The sequence below is a fragment of the Passer montanus genome, unplaced genomic scaffold (assembly GCF_014805655.1).
Source record: "Passer montanus isolate IOZ18808 unplaced genomic scaffold, ASM1480565v1 scaffold20, whole genome shotgun sequence".
Lineage (NCBI taxonomy): Eukaryota > Metazoa > Chordata > Aves > Passeriformes > Passeridae > Passer > Passer montanus.
The window spans coordinates 9,924,414-9,939,386 of NW_024366592.1; the positions used below are offsets into that span (position 1 = coordinate 9,924,414).

The window sequence follows — 14,973 nt, forward strand, 5'->3', positions numbered from 1 at the left end:
GCAATGAATGAGTTCATCACTACCCATCTATATTATTGAAATATTAATCTTGCCTCAGCTGGAGCAGGAAGGGTGGATAGGTGGTCTTCCATTGGTTAAATATAATAGGCTGATAGGTTTGTGGCTCTTTTTCTGTATTGCAGGTATTCTACTCCAGACTCCTTGAGGAAGCCAATAGAGGTTCATTCCCAACTGAAGTGATTAATAAAATATTTTCTAACATTTCGTCAATAAATGCCTTCCACAGTAAATTCTTACTTCCAGAACTTGAAAAAAGAATGCAAGAATGGTAAGAGGGAATTCATTGGTTAATACACTTCTAAAACTGTATCTGTAGAAACTCTCTTGCAGGGTTGAGGTAGGGAAAATATCTTCAAATTAAGCTGTCCAGGCTCTGGAACCACTGTGAGTAAGACAACATCTGCTCTTCCACTCTTCCTCAGGATCTGACTCAGTAGAGGACTTGCATCATTTGCTCAAAATAAAGGACATGGATCGTGAGTAATCTCACTGGCTTCAGTGAGATTACTCATGATCTTGCTAAATTAGGGGTTCAGACTCAAGTTATGTGCTACCTGTTGAATTTATTGTTCAGAGTACAAAGTTGAAGTAAATAACACATATTGTGGTTCATGATAATGCTGAAGTACAGTAACCTCTGTTGCTATTGCCTTTTGTAAAAAGGTGGGACAGAATCTTCTTCTATGTTATAGTTTTCTGTTTGAAATTAAAATCCATGCCAGATGTATTTCAGGGCCATTTCCCCCTCAGCTTTTCTTGACCTCTATTTGGAGCCAGCAAGGATAGAACAGGTGTAAATATACTGTGTAATACTCATGTACAGATGCAGTATCTTTATCCTGCCTTGGGATGTGTGTGTGTTTCTGGACATAACAAAACCTAGCCACATATTTTTGGTCTCTACTATGTAATTGAAAAAAAAAGGTCTCAAACCATTGCTGCTTACCTACCTTCTTTGGGAAAAAGGATAACTTCATTTAAAAATAAATTGTAAATACAGTTTCATCCAGTCATTTCACCTCAGCACTTGTATGGCTCCTGTATTCTGTGTTATCTGGAATTTATTATGAGGAATTCAAGTGTTTGTCCATACCTAATTTCCAGCTATGCTATTGTATAGCTCCTTTATTGTCAAAAAACACACCAAAAATGAGGGGTTAAAAAGCTTTCTTGTGATGTATATGAAAATCTTAGACCATACAGTGGTGCTTTAGACAGCAGCTGTACATGTTCTGACTCTGTAAGATGATTCCCCTTTAAATGATGATTCCTTAAAATAGAATACTTAACATGCACAAACACATGGTACCTTTGTGTAGTCTGTAATGCAAGGAAGTAATAAAATGTAAGCATTGTGAAATATAAGAAGTTCCCTGCAGAATGACTTGATTAAGTAAAAACTACCCTTTTCTTTTAACAGAAGTTGAAAAAATCTGATAGGACATACAAATGCTTGGATTACACTAAAGTGCATGTTCATGAGAAGTGGAGTTATTTCAGATGTTTAAAAAACAGCTCACACCACATTATGTCAGTGCTATGTAATTTGAAATGAGATTCACAGTGTAATCTTAAAATTCTGCTCTAGACACTTCATGGAGCACAGAATATGGGTTGCCTCACTCTACACATTTGCAAAATGCTAAACTGCTCACTACTATTGTGTGTATAATTATATAGCTTCAAAGGTTGAAAAGTGCTTTTGCAGATAAGCTTTGACTCTTGCTGCAGAGCTAATAAATTGCATCACAAGGATATTATCTTTTCCAAATTGTGTGAAAACAACCTTTGTGCTGCACCTGAGACAGCCTGTTTAAATGTCCTTGAAACACTGTGCTTTTGGGAGGAGTTAGAAAAAAGGGTGCAGTTGAAGACAGCTTTTTTTGATCATTGCTCAAAGTAAAATCTGGGGTAATTTTCTCGCCCCATCACTGGTCTCTGAAATTGTCTGGCATAATAGCTTCTTCCAGATACAATCTTCTCAGAAGTTCCTCTCATTAGACACAAGAAATTAAGTATGTTCTATGGATAGCTTTATATGCTTCTATTATTCTTTATTCTCCAGCAAAAAAAATGGATAAAAATTTCTGACCTTTCCTTGAGTTGTGGTTTAAATTGAAAACTAAGAGTAAAACTACGTAATTTTGTAACTGGGAAAGCAGATCAAAAGCAGATTATTTTTTGGAAGAAAAGGCAGTGTGAATCTAAACTTACCAAGTGAAAGTGAAATTGTCTGGTAGCTGCATTTTGGATGAGTTGAGCAACAGCTGGAGCTGAATATCTCTTACAACATATGGCTTGAAAACACTAGAACCAGCATTGTTGCAATATATTTCTCATGAAAAGTGTGTAACAGAGTACAACAGTGATCCCACACCATAGAATCATTGAATGGTTTGGCTTGGAACAGACCTTAAAGATCATCTAATTCCAATTCCCTTTCCATGGGCAGGGATACCTTTCACTAGACTATGAAGCAAAATAATTAGATACAATACCCTGAGTGTTCTGGACCCAGGGATGACTAGTAGCAGATACTTGGGAATAACATAAGAACCCTGCAAGACTTCAGAGACCAACTTCCCACCCTGTCTTGTCCCCTCACTGCCAGCCCCAGCAGCAGCCCAGTCCTCTGCCAGGTGTTGCACAGGAACTCTGTGCCCTGCAGAGGCAGCTGGAGCTGGACCAGTTTTTGACAGTCCTGCAATATTCACTGTTCAAGTATAACTTTTCTGTTCTGCACAGCTTTTCTCTCAGAGAAGCGATGTGTTGGAGTGGGCTGTAGAATTTTTCACTTCAAACCGCTATGAGAACATTGATTTCAGGCTTTTAGAAATCCATACTGAGATACTGAGGTTCTGAGTCTGTCCCTGAAATGAGACATGAATTGTGCTTCCCATTGTAGTTCTTGGAGGTGCCTGTGTGCTGCTCTACATTTTTTGTGTGCCCTGGGATTGCAGCTTCTCTCAACCTCTCCATCTGCTACTTTACTATTCTGTTTTATCTGAAGATGCCATCAGGAGTTGGGAAAAATGTGGGAAAGTTCTCACAAAAGACTGGAATCCAAGGGATTATCTTTCCTTCATATGTTTCCTTAGACAATTAGTAATTAAAACCAAAATGTTAATACATGTGTTTGTACAAGGCACAGAGTGGAAGCTGTACAGAATGGGTTTAGCCCTCAAACCAAACCACAGGTTAGATATTTTAAGGATTAAATTATGGTCAAAAGAAGATAATATAATTTTAAGGAAGTGCAGATAAAATAAATTAGGCCATGTTTTGTAAATAAAATCTTTCATGTCTTCAATTTCTAGCTTTACTTATTCTATGTGACCTATGGTGCTTATACATCATCAAAGGGGATACAAACACTCTTTCTAGATTTTTGTATTTTAGTCCTCTACATGACCTGTGTTGCTTATGCATCATCAGAAGGGGATACAAACACTCTTTCCATGTGAATTCAGATTTAACACTTATGTTGGAACTCTATATGAGGCAATCCCAAACAGAAGGATTCTCTGTTAAACACTTGAAACCTTTTGTAACCTTGCGTGACTTCTTTCCATTTTGCTCTGAGATTCCAACCTCTTACTTTGCAGGACCACCACCCCTAGGATTGGAGATATTCTGCAGAAGTTGGCTCCTTTCCTCAAGATGTACGGCGAGTATGTGAAGAATTTCGACAACGCAATGGAACTGGTGAAAACGTGGACTGAGCGGTCACCTCAGTTCAAATTCATTATTCAAGACATTCAGGTAATGGGGAGAATAATGTAGATACTCAAGTAATACATAAAACCACATAGGTTTGTGGATGAAAAAAGGATTAAAGAGGAAATTAAATACAAATCCCTTAGAATTAAGGTAGTTGTTTTTATCCACTTCACACTGCATTTTTCCCTACTCCTTCCTGCATTTGTGTACAACCCACCCACAAAAATCCAGATTTTTCTCCTGCAAAATAGAAGAGCAAATTGTAAAGGCTGAAACATCTGAAGATTATAAAAATAGTGCATTTTGTTATAAATACCATTTTAGGATAAAGTGAAAAGGCAGTGCAACCCTAGATCCCTGCACTGCATCCAATAATATTGTGTTTTCTCACAGTAATACTGAGCACAGGCAGCTGAAGAGCCCAGGGATGCCAGTCTTTGCCAAAGGCTCGTTTCACACCCTCTGGTGCTCCCTGGGGGTGTCTCTGGGAATTGGCAGCTGTGTGTCCTGCTGCAGTCTGAGCACTTAGAAATAGAATGGAATATTCCTACTTAAATTTTACTGCTCTGTGGGGTCTTTTGGTTGTGAGCCAGGGAAGAAAACAATGTAGATTTTAATGTAATTTTGGTTTTTATAATCTAATTACATCTAAGATTATGGAAATGAATATACATCTGAAGATATGAGGGAGGGACACTGGTGAGGGAATTGGCATTGTAATTGAAACTCAAAGAAAGCATTCCCTCCTCAGATAGGTAAAACAAACCTTTGTAGCTCGGTAGAGTGATTGTTTATATGTGTGGACATGAACTGTTCTTATTAATTTAGAAGTATTTCTCTTGTGTGTTATTACAAGCCTATTTTGAAATACACTGGAGTTTAAAAGATTTTTTTTGGTAAGCCTGTCAAATACTTGGAATGTTTTTACAGTTATTTTTTGTGAAGATTTTCTGATTATCTGGTTTGGTAAAATAGTTCTGTATTCTTTCAGAAGATCTATCATGCATGTCTCAAAACACATTGTTTATGTTTCATCAACCATAGCTTTTATTTTATGGTATTGTAATGACATTTCTGCCTGCTTCATTGAAATATGTTTACAATTTTTTAGAAGGAAAAAGTGTGTGGAAATTTGACATTGCAACATCACATGCTAGAACCAGTCCAACGCATTCCACGCTACGAGATGCTTCTAAAGGACTACCTAAGGAAATTGCCTCAGGATTCCCTAGACTGGAAAGATGCTGAAAGTAAATATCTTCAGGCCTCTAAAGGAGCTATAATAAGATATTAGTAAGAGGATACTGTAAATTAAAGATATTTTCAGGAAAGATCAAGTGAAGAATTACCCATTAAAAGAATGATAGCATTTCTTCAGTGGAATCATAACATTCCTTGAAAAAGAGTCTGTTTGAATTTAAGTTAATGTTAAAGCCATAAAGCCTTTAGTATTCTCCTGAAGCACAGTTTTACTTTGGTTTTGGAATAGCACACAGGTTTTGATTTGTTTGCTTTGCAGATGATCAGGGCTTGTGGTTGCTTTTTAATTTATTTTTGTTGTCATTCTGGTTTGCTTTATGCACATTTGGAATGTTTGACTGCTATTTGTAAAAAAGTGAAGTTAGGCTCATTGTATTTTTAAGCTTCTGCAGGGAAAAAGCACAGTCCACTTTTAATTTCTTCCTCTCTGTATTTACACAAGAACAGTTCAGGGTATTTGCATGGAGTGTTCAAAATCACTTGCCAGATAATTCTTTTAACTATTTAATTTTTAGTACCATTACAGTAAACACTTGTAAAATGAGCTGTTTCAACTGAAAAAATATAATTTGACTTTCTGAACTACTTTGAGAAAAGAGGGAGAGAACCATGACTGTTCTTGTCACAGAAAAATGTGATTCTAAGTGCTGAAGTGCTGCAGTAAACTGCAATAATTCTCTTCTTCTTTCCATATTATTGTTTCTATTTGGTACCTGACTTTTTTATGCCTTCCGCTTTACCTTTTTTTCTTTTTATTGCTAACTGAAGAAATTTATTGTACTTTGTCATTTACATAAAAACTACAAACATTTTTGTAGAATTACCACTGTGCCTGCCCCCTGCCCCATGTACTACATAAATAAGTAAAAGTACAGCTTTTTGGTTTTACTTATTTTCTTTTTCTTCTGTCTAGAGTCCCTGGAAATTATATCCACTGCAGCAAGTCACTCAAACAGTGCAATAAGAAAGATGGTAAATGATCCTTGTTTTCCTGATCACTTTTCAATATATTTTGTTTCAATATTTGGTCAAGCTAGGAGTGTGAATTGCAAATCTTCCCTAAAATGGCAAGAATTGGTTACTTGGGTCAAAATTATTGTTCCTACTTAATATATTTATATAGCTCCTGGAAATGATAGACAAAATCTGTCATTGCAACAAATTCTCTCAAGTGGACATACTTAGTTCTTCTCCCGGCTCAAATCACTGACACTGCACTGAACTCTTAACCATATTTCATCTGTTTCTTTGAGTGCAGGTCAATGTTTGTAAAGAGCAGATACTGTTTCTCTGCCTGATTGGGCTGGGATGATAGGATCTTAATTGAAATGTGAGATGTTTTGGGCAAGAAATAATGCAGACTGTATAAACAACTGCATTTTAAAAATTACCAAGGACATAACATTTCTAAAAGTACTTATAGCTTTATCAACTAAATTAATCAATCAGACCACTCATGTTGGGTATAAATATGTTTTCCAAAGCTTAGCAGTCTCCACATTTATGCCAGCTCCCATCATTTAATTTAAACTGCATAAAGATCTTTCAATTGGTAAGTTTTATAACTGTATTTTCACCATAAAGGAGAATCTAAAGAAGTTGTTGGAGATCTACGAGATGCTGGGAGAAGAGGAAGACATCGTAAACCCTTCAAATGAGCTGATCAAAGAAGGACAGATCCTTAAACTGGCTGCTCGCAACACGTCTGCCCAAGAGCGCTACCTTTTCCTGGTGAGTATGGTGCTGCTGCTGCTGCTGAGAACTTGGAAATTCTTATTAAACTGAAATCTAAAAGCTTAGGATCTTTGCCCTGATGGATTGTGTGTTGAGGTCCCAGTAAGTCTGTCTCATGGTTCTGTGCGAGCTTTTCATCATGGCAGGTCATCCTTTCAGCTGGAATTTGAAAAGTACAGCCATGGTCCTTTGCTACTCCCTTGGAAGAGGTTTGGTGGAGTTTGTTGCTTCCCATGCATTGAAAATTGCTGGCACATTTTTGCTCAGGGGTCTGTGGCTTGGTCCCTCTTCTGGTTAATAAAGGGTAGTGACAGGATGTTGAGGCACAGCTCCTCCTTGTCTATGCTTTAAACAAAAGGAGAAATCATAGAATAGAAAGACTTCAGCTGGGGCCAGACAGCTGACTTAAATGATGCTCCCTTCATATGAGAGGTGACAAGCTCAAATGTGCTGTGTCTGTGATACAGACTAGGCAATAGTCTAGTCAGGATTTCTATGAAATAGGATTCAACTGAAGTGAGTTTTTCTTTTTAATAATTAATTTTGAGAAAAATGAGAGGGGAAAAAAGTGAGAAAAAATTAAACACTTTATATCTGATTTAATAACTGTGCTTCTAGGCTGCGGCTTTAGACATTTAAACATTATTTAAAGTTCTACTTTAATAACGGAATATATCTTTGTCCTGTTCATGTTCATTTTTTCCCTGTGTGATATGGAGGGTTTCAGGGAATAAAAATTTTATGGAATGTTCTTTTGTCTTGGAGAAAAGACAAATAATGTCTTCAAATAACATTAATTACAACTTGTACAAAACAAAATTATTTTGGTACAGGATAAATATAAATGTATACAGTGAAGGGAAAAGTCCTTATTCTACAGTTTACAGCAGGTTTTGCAGAATTCGGGCATAAGAACAGATTTGGTAGAAAAGCTTTACGTTGACATAGATTATCTGGTCTGAGTATAGTTTGATAATAAATACTATGAAGACTGCTGCATATGCAGAACAATTATTCTTACATTGACTGAAGCTGTCCTTGAATCCTATTCCTAAAGAAATGAGAAAGAGAAGTTGTCTTGCATTAGAGCTTTGGTTTTCTCATGTGTCGGCTGATCAGGAAAGAACCTGCTTTCTCACCCACCAAGTCTAGCTTTGTGATATTGTCCAGCTCTCAGTGGATAAACTATGGTTTTGTCTGTGTTTTTCTTAGTGCAAAACCACATGTTTATTTTTTCCCCCAGTTTAACAATATGTTGCTCTACTGCGTCCCCAAATTCAGCCTGGTAGGATCCAAGTTCTCTGTTCGAACCAGAGTTGGCATAGATGGCATGAAGATTATAGAAACCCACAATGAGGAATATCCACACACTTTCCAAGTGTCTGGAAAAGAGAGGACACTGGAGTTGCAGGCCAGGTAAGCAGTCTTTTTAGCCAGTTCCTTGAGATCAAATATATACACACAGAAAAGTGGATTAACAGATTTGAAGAACGAGGCAGCGGATTTCATCTTAATATTGGTGCTTCATCTTAATATTGCTGTTTTGAAAATAGCCTAGGCTGCCAAAAAATCATGAATTGTAAGTCCAGGAATCTCTCTGAGCAGAAGATGCATCTAGATTGCATAGCACATTGGCTAACCTTGCAGAAATGCCCAAGACAGCTGTGAATGGTCTGGCAGGGAATTCAAGAGCAGTGCCAAGGCAGGCCAAAGTGTTTTAGGACACTGGGTGTGTTAGTCACTGGTGCCTCTGGGATCTGAGCTGCCTTGGTACCAACGAGTCTGTTCACATCAGGGCAGGTCCAACAAACAAAGCTCTCCCTCCCAGAGGGTTTACCTCCACAGAACAGAGTTTTCTGCAGCAGTAGTTGAGCATCTGCTTTCCTGTGTTCCTCAGGCCCATTTCCCATCTACTTGTTTTCTTCCAATCCTGAGTATCAACCTCCTCCTGGAAGGCAAGATCTCCTCTTAGTTTTTGGGTCCTTTTTCTCCAGGTGCACTCTTCTGACTGGCACTCTTTCTGCTTTCCAATCCTTTTGCTGAGTTACCTTCCCCTCACCTTTTTGCTTTGTCTAGGCTAAATTGCCCCTGTCTAGACTCAAATAAAGTGAGATGCTCCTTCTCTCCTTTTGGGCCTGCCTAAAAATCCTATTCTTAGGATTAGGATCAGGGTTTCTTAGCAGTCAGGGTTTCATTGCAGAGAGGAAAGGATTAAATAAGCAGGCAAGTGTCCATGGTGGGTATAATTCTGTGTTGGCACCATGTATTGGGGACAAGCCTTAGCTGCCTAGCCAATGAACTTGCAAGCTACTTTCCTTTATGAAAAACCTGGAATATATAGTGAGAGTTACAATAGAGAATGTGCAAAGATAATGGCATATAGGTATTTACCTACACTTTAATTCAATTTCAAATTAAATATATACTTTGAAAAATGACACAAAAAAACCCTTTCCACTAAGATCTGTGAGATTTTTGGGACAGGTTTTTGGCTATCAAGTCATATCTGCTGTAAATTACTGTGTGATATCTTGCTAAATATTTTGTAAATTGTTATGCCATACACCTATTTCAATGGTGAAAGGTGGCATCTTGCTATACTATTTCTGAAGCATGTTTTAATTGGAAGAAGCTTGATACAGCAAAGTAAGTTTATTTTGTTTGCTTTCCTACATTACCTGTAGGAGAAAGTTTATTGCATTAGTTTATTGTAGGTGAGGGAAGCACAGATTTTTATCTTTTGCTTTGTGATCATTATTAGAATACATTAAGTCTGTACAAAACTGCGAAGGAATAAGTGTCACAAAGTTCTTATTAAATTATATCAGAAAAATCTTTATCAATGTATGAGTAGTGTATGTACCCTATGCCTTAATGTCCTTAATTCATGAGCTTGTATTAACACTGTAGTAATTTTTAATTTACTCTTGGCATATTCTCTAGTAGGAGGATTATAATTATTTTTCAAATTATTATTGGAGTATATTTTCAATTCCTCTTTTTAAACAGCTGGTAGATTATTTCTTTGGAAGGCTGCTGGTCAGGTACTATGCTTAATAGCTCAGCTTTTTGTTTTTACTGTAAGCAGGAAGAATGATTTTGGCTGCTTGGACAGGTTTCTTCTTCCTCATGTGCAGATGGTAGGTAGGAAGGGCAAACAGTAGTTTAGGATTCTGCCAGCTTAAAAGTTCTGCTAATACTGCAAAACAACAGGTGGGGAGCTGTTTTAATTGAGATGTTGTAAAGGTTCTCTTTTGCATCCTTCAGAGGAATCCATAGAAAAATTAATTTTTGTATGACTGGTATTACATTGTACAGCAGGGTTTTTTCCCAGCACATTATCCAAGGAGGAGGCAACTATTGGAGAGCCAGATACACTGAAGTGTTAGTTCTCATGTTTTAACTTTTGTCTTCTGGTTTGGTTTGTGTGGTTTTTTTGGTGTTTTTTTTTTGTTGTTCAAACTGGTTTGGTTTGTGTGGTTTTTTTGGTGGTTTTTTTTTTTTTTTTTTGGTTTTTTGTGGGGTTTTTTTTGTTGTTTGTTTCTTTGTTTGGGTTTTTTTAAGTTGGACAGTTAACAATTAGTATTGTTTAAATTCTTGAGAATTACTGAAGAGTTATGTGACTTTTGCAAGAAGTTGTTGATGGTGGGATAATGTTTCCTAAACTAGTCTCTAACTAATGTGTCAAATATTTCTTTTAGTTCCGAACAGGATAAAGAAGAATGGATAAAGGTAAATTAATGTACATTCTTTATTTTCTAAACATTTTGTCACTGAAGCAATCAGAAAAGTAATATCATGTTTTCTGTCTCTGCCTTCTCTCTGCTGATCAATAACTGGTCAGAATGCAGAGTCTGTTTTAAATTCTACCATGTCTGAAGAATTTCTCCTCTGTTTCCTCAGGCACTTCAGAGTACTATTGAGGCTTTTCAGCAGAGGAATGAAACTTTCAGAAATGCTATTGCTAAAGAATATGAAGACATGCCTGTTGAAGTCTCTGTAAGCTGCTCTTATTCTTTTGTAACTTTCTTAATACCAATTGTGTTCTTCAATATGTGGAAAAAGTTTGGCAGAAACTTTGTTTTCAAGCTCATCATTCTTAAAGCAGAGTAATCACAAAGCAGTCATCTTGTTGGTAATTGTTTTTCTTCAAAATGCCAAATCTTGTAAACGAGCCTCTTTCTTTCTTGAAACACGTAACAGAGCACCCTTTCAGTGATGCATCATGATTTTTGACTGGGCTCTTTGTTATTTCTTTTATAGATTTCAAAATGCATCTTGAGCTATATTTTGTAATTTCCTTCCCAGAGGACGAGAATAACTATTTTCCCTATTTCAAGCACTGTGCAGTTTTTTTACTAGCTTTTAAAATTCTTTTCTCCTCCTCCTGGCCCTCCTTCAGAATGCTGAGCTTGGGAAGAGGGCGCCGAGGTGGATCCGGGACAACGAGGTCACCATGTGCATGAAATGCAAGGAGCCCTTCAATGCGCTGACGAGGAGGAGGCACCACTGCCGGGCGTGTGGACACGTGAGTGCAACCCCCTGCCTGCAGCTGCTCAGCAGGCCTGCCAGTGTCTCCAAGCACCTGCTTGGCTTCTCATGGCTCCTTGTCATCACGGAATCTTGGAATGGCTTGGGTTGGGAGGGACTTTAAACGTCATCCCCACTGCTGTGGGCAGGGACCTTCCAGCAGAGCAGGCTGCTCAGAGTCACACCCAGCCTGGCTTGGAGCCCCGCCAGGGATGGGGTGTCCACAGCTTCTCTGGGCAGCCTGTTCCAGTGCTGTGGAGTCTGCTGCTGCACTTGTAGCTGGAAGAACCAGCTCTGCACACCACCAAGGACCCTCTGCCTGCTTCAGTCATCAGAAGCACGTACACTTGTGTATAATGTCCTGCACACAGTATATTGTTAATTTTGAGAGACCTCTACTAATATGAATAGTTTCAAGACCATATTAAGATGGCATAATCCAGCATTATTTCAGTATATTGTTAATTTAAAGAGACCTCTACTGATATGAATAGTTTCAAAACCATATTAAGATGGCATAACCCAGCATTATTTCAGGCAGCACTGGCTAACCCCACCAAAACACTGTAAAACCCTGAAGTTTTTATAAACCTCATTAGGTTAACTTGTAGCTGCTCCCATCTGGGTTCAGTGTGTAAGTGTGACCATGTGCAAAGCATCAGGGAAGGAGGGAATGTGAGGGTGGGGAGAGAGTATTGCTGCTGCTTTCCTTGTGGGATGCTATAGTAACATATCCAGCTTGAAAGCAACCATCAGGCAATGGCAGTATGACTTGTGAGTTTTCAGAAGGTAATAAAAGAGCAGCAAACATTCTGTGCTTTCTTCTCTTGCCACATAGCAGCTCTTCCTGTCTCCACCAGATGGTAGTAGATGCTCAGGTTTAATATTTGTGGTACAGGGTGTCTTGACTGATTTCTTTCTGATGTTTTTAATTGGTATGAGGGCTTGCTGCATTCATAACGCTGCTTTTGTGCTTTGCAGGACACTAGAGACTTTTTCAGAAGCTCTAAATTATTGGTTTTACAGTTGTCATAGAGGGTTTTTCCCCCAGATCTTTTTGTCTTAAAATTCTGCTAATGTTAAAAGCACACCCTCCCTTTTTATTTCCCTTTTTGTTTAGACTCCTAACTACTTCCCTCTATTATAGTTCTATCACATCTCCTTGTGCTTTAATTTCAAAATACTTTTTTCATGGAAGTTAATTTGGGCTAACAATGATGGCTTTCCAGAAGTGACTAATTTAGAATACTTAACTAGGATAGTCTAGAGCTACAAGCTGAAGGTTTTGTACTAGATTAGCACTGCAAAGCCTTGGTCCACAATCAAGATTTGTTCAGCTGTGTTAATGGTTCAAGTTCATGTATATACCTTTTTTTCTTGAAATAACTTCACTCGTATTTTTTATTCAGGGCATCTTTTTTTCACATGAAAGAAAAATTCTGTGGAAGAACACTTCTAATGAAACAACTTTGATATCTCTCTTGCATTTCACTTAGATATATGCTGAAAAGAAAAATTGGATATTGACTTATTTATTCTGTGTATTTATGATTTGATTTTAAAATTGTACATTTTATCTGTATAGGTATATATATACATTTAAACATGCTAATATTTCTTAACAAGTTAAAAAAGTAGCCGTTTCTGATTTTATCAGACTTTTATCATTAAAAGGTCATATCAATTGTAGGTATTTTCATTCTCATAACCTCATTCTGGTTACAGAGAAAACCAGGTGGTAAATGTACCTTTTCAGATTAGCATATAAAGAAACTGCCAGCATGGCTTGGACTGTATTCTGATTCTATACCTAACTTGAAACTACAGATATAATTAAAAGCTGAATGTGATTTTATGCAAAGTACAAAATTTCCACCAGCTAAAAAGCAAGAAGTGCTTCTAGTTAAGAAGTAGTGGCACAAATTTGGAAAATCATTATTTTCAAATAAGTTGTTGCTGACATATTATAAAGACATCTTTCTTGTTCTGTATGATTAAAAATACACTACAAAATAGCTCCATACTAATTTTTATTTATATTTCAATAAAATTCTAGAAATACTTAAATATTATATGTTGGGGTTTTTTTTCTAAGGTGGTTTGCTGGAAATGTTCTGATTACAAAGCACATCTCGAATATGATGGCAATAAATTGAACAAAGTCTGCAAGGATTGCTACCACGTTATAATTGGTTGTACAGACAGTGAAGAAAAGAAGAAGAAGGGCATCTTGGAGGTATGTCATTCAAAAATACTATATATGTATAGCTGCAATCCATTTGATTCATCAGTAGGTGAAAAATTGTAGCATTCCTGCAGAGTTTATTTTCTTTTTGAGAAATAAAAAGCATGTGGATCAGTTTCATATAATTCCCTATATTTTGGTTCCCAGCACTCACCTTCGCAAAATAGCTTTGTTTCTTGCAACTTTACTTTTTTTAAGGCAATGTATTATATAATTATAAGAATTATAAACCTTAGAACTTGTTTGCTTCTTTCAGTTACATCAGCTCCTGTAACAAAATGTAACCTTCCCTAAATTTTCAGTTTTTTTCTTCTGCACTTAAGCTTTCATTGCACCAAACCTCACTGCTACCAGTTGGTTTTTGAAAAAGTATACCCAGACTGAAAGTACTGGGGATGGAAACAAGGAGAATGGGGGAGAATTTTGCTCTTCCTTCATAGTCTGAGTAGTAAGATACTGTTTTGATCAGTGTATAAAATGGGCCTTTAAATTGTCAGGTTGTCCTCAGCTTTTGGCATCAGAAAAGTCAAGGTCAATGGAAATTTTAACACATAATCATTTTGTGTTCTTTCTTATCATCTCAAGTTCATGATTTAATTTGAGTAGCATTTTACACTGTCTACATATTTTAAGCAATTAATCTAATCTTTTCTCTAGGATTAGTGCTTGAATGCTTATGTTATTCTCAAAAATGTGTTTGAACTTGATTTAGTCATAATATTTTGACTGCCAAAGTAGATAAGTTGTCATGTTGGATAGTTAGTGGCTCTTCAGTGCCTAACATGGTTTTATTTTGGAAATCAGACATTGTTGTAGATGCTCAGATACAGAGAAAGGCTGGCTGTGGTGGCAAAATGAAAATTGGAGTGATATAGGAGTCTATAATCCGAAGTTACTGATGAAAAAAGGAACGGATTACATGTGCTAAGGGAATGTGTGTTGTGACTGCACATGTTTAATATATATATTGTCTCCATAAATCCAGTCATCGTCATCTATCTTGGGTATTTCCTGAAGCCTTTTTGCAGCTATTATCCAAGAGTTCATGTGAATGGCGATATATTTCCTGCTTTTCTGTTCTTTCTGGTTTTAGTCTTTACTGAAGGAAAGTTTAGTTTCCTTTTTATGCTTTCTACTGTCTCCTAGATTGAATGCTGAAGGAAAGTTTAGTTTAGGAAGTTTTAGTTTAGCATAAAAAGTTATGCTTTCTACTGTCTCCTAGATTGAATCTGCAGAAGTCTCTGGAAATAGTGTCATATGTAGCTTTCTTCAGTACATGGAGAAGTCCAAGCCCTGGCAGAAGGCATGGTGTGTCATACCCAAACAGGAGGCTCTTGTGCTCTACATGTACGGTGCTCCACAGGTATGTACAGGGGAAATGGGAAACCTTGAGTAATTGTTGTCACTGGTATTTGAGGAAGAGACAGAAAATCGCTTGGGAATGGAGGAAAGATCCAAGTGCT

The 14,973-nt window shown here is 37.2% G+C and overlaps 1 protein-coding gene across 3 annotated transcripts in view; it reads left to right on the plus strand.

The window, feature by feature from the left end:
• FGD4 (FYVE, RhoGEF and PH domain containing 4) overlaps positions 1-14,973 on the plus strand; it is a 105,922-nt gene that overhangs the window by 83,973 nt on the left and 6,976 nt on the right. For all 3 annotated transcript variants that reach the window (XM_039707902.1, XM_039707903.1, XM_039707905.1), the window contains exons 6-16: positions 144-289; positions 3,627-3,783; positions 4,853-4,991; positions 5,915-5,973; positions 6,586-6,732; positions 7,979-8,151; positions 10,437-10,467; positions 10,639-10,734; positions 11,138-11,263; positions 13,361-13,501; positions 14,733-14,873. In XM_039707902.1, the coding sequence (XP_039563836.1) occupies positions 144-289; positions 3,627-3,783; positions 4,853-4,991; positions 5,915-5,973; positions 6,586-6,732; positions 7,979-8,151; positions 10,437-10,467; positions 10,639-10,734; positions 11,138-11,263; positions 13,361-13,501; positions 14,733-14,873 (1,356 nt within the window). The remainder of the gene's footprint in view (positions 1-143; positions 290-3,626; positions 3,784-4,852; positions 4,992-5,914; positions 5,974-6,585; positions 6,733-7,978; positions 8,152-10,436; positions 10,468-10,638; positions 10,735-11,137; positions 11,264-13,360; positions 13,502-14,732; positions 14,874-14,973) is intronic.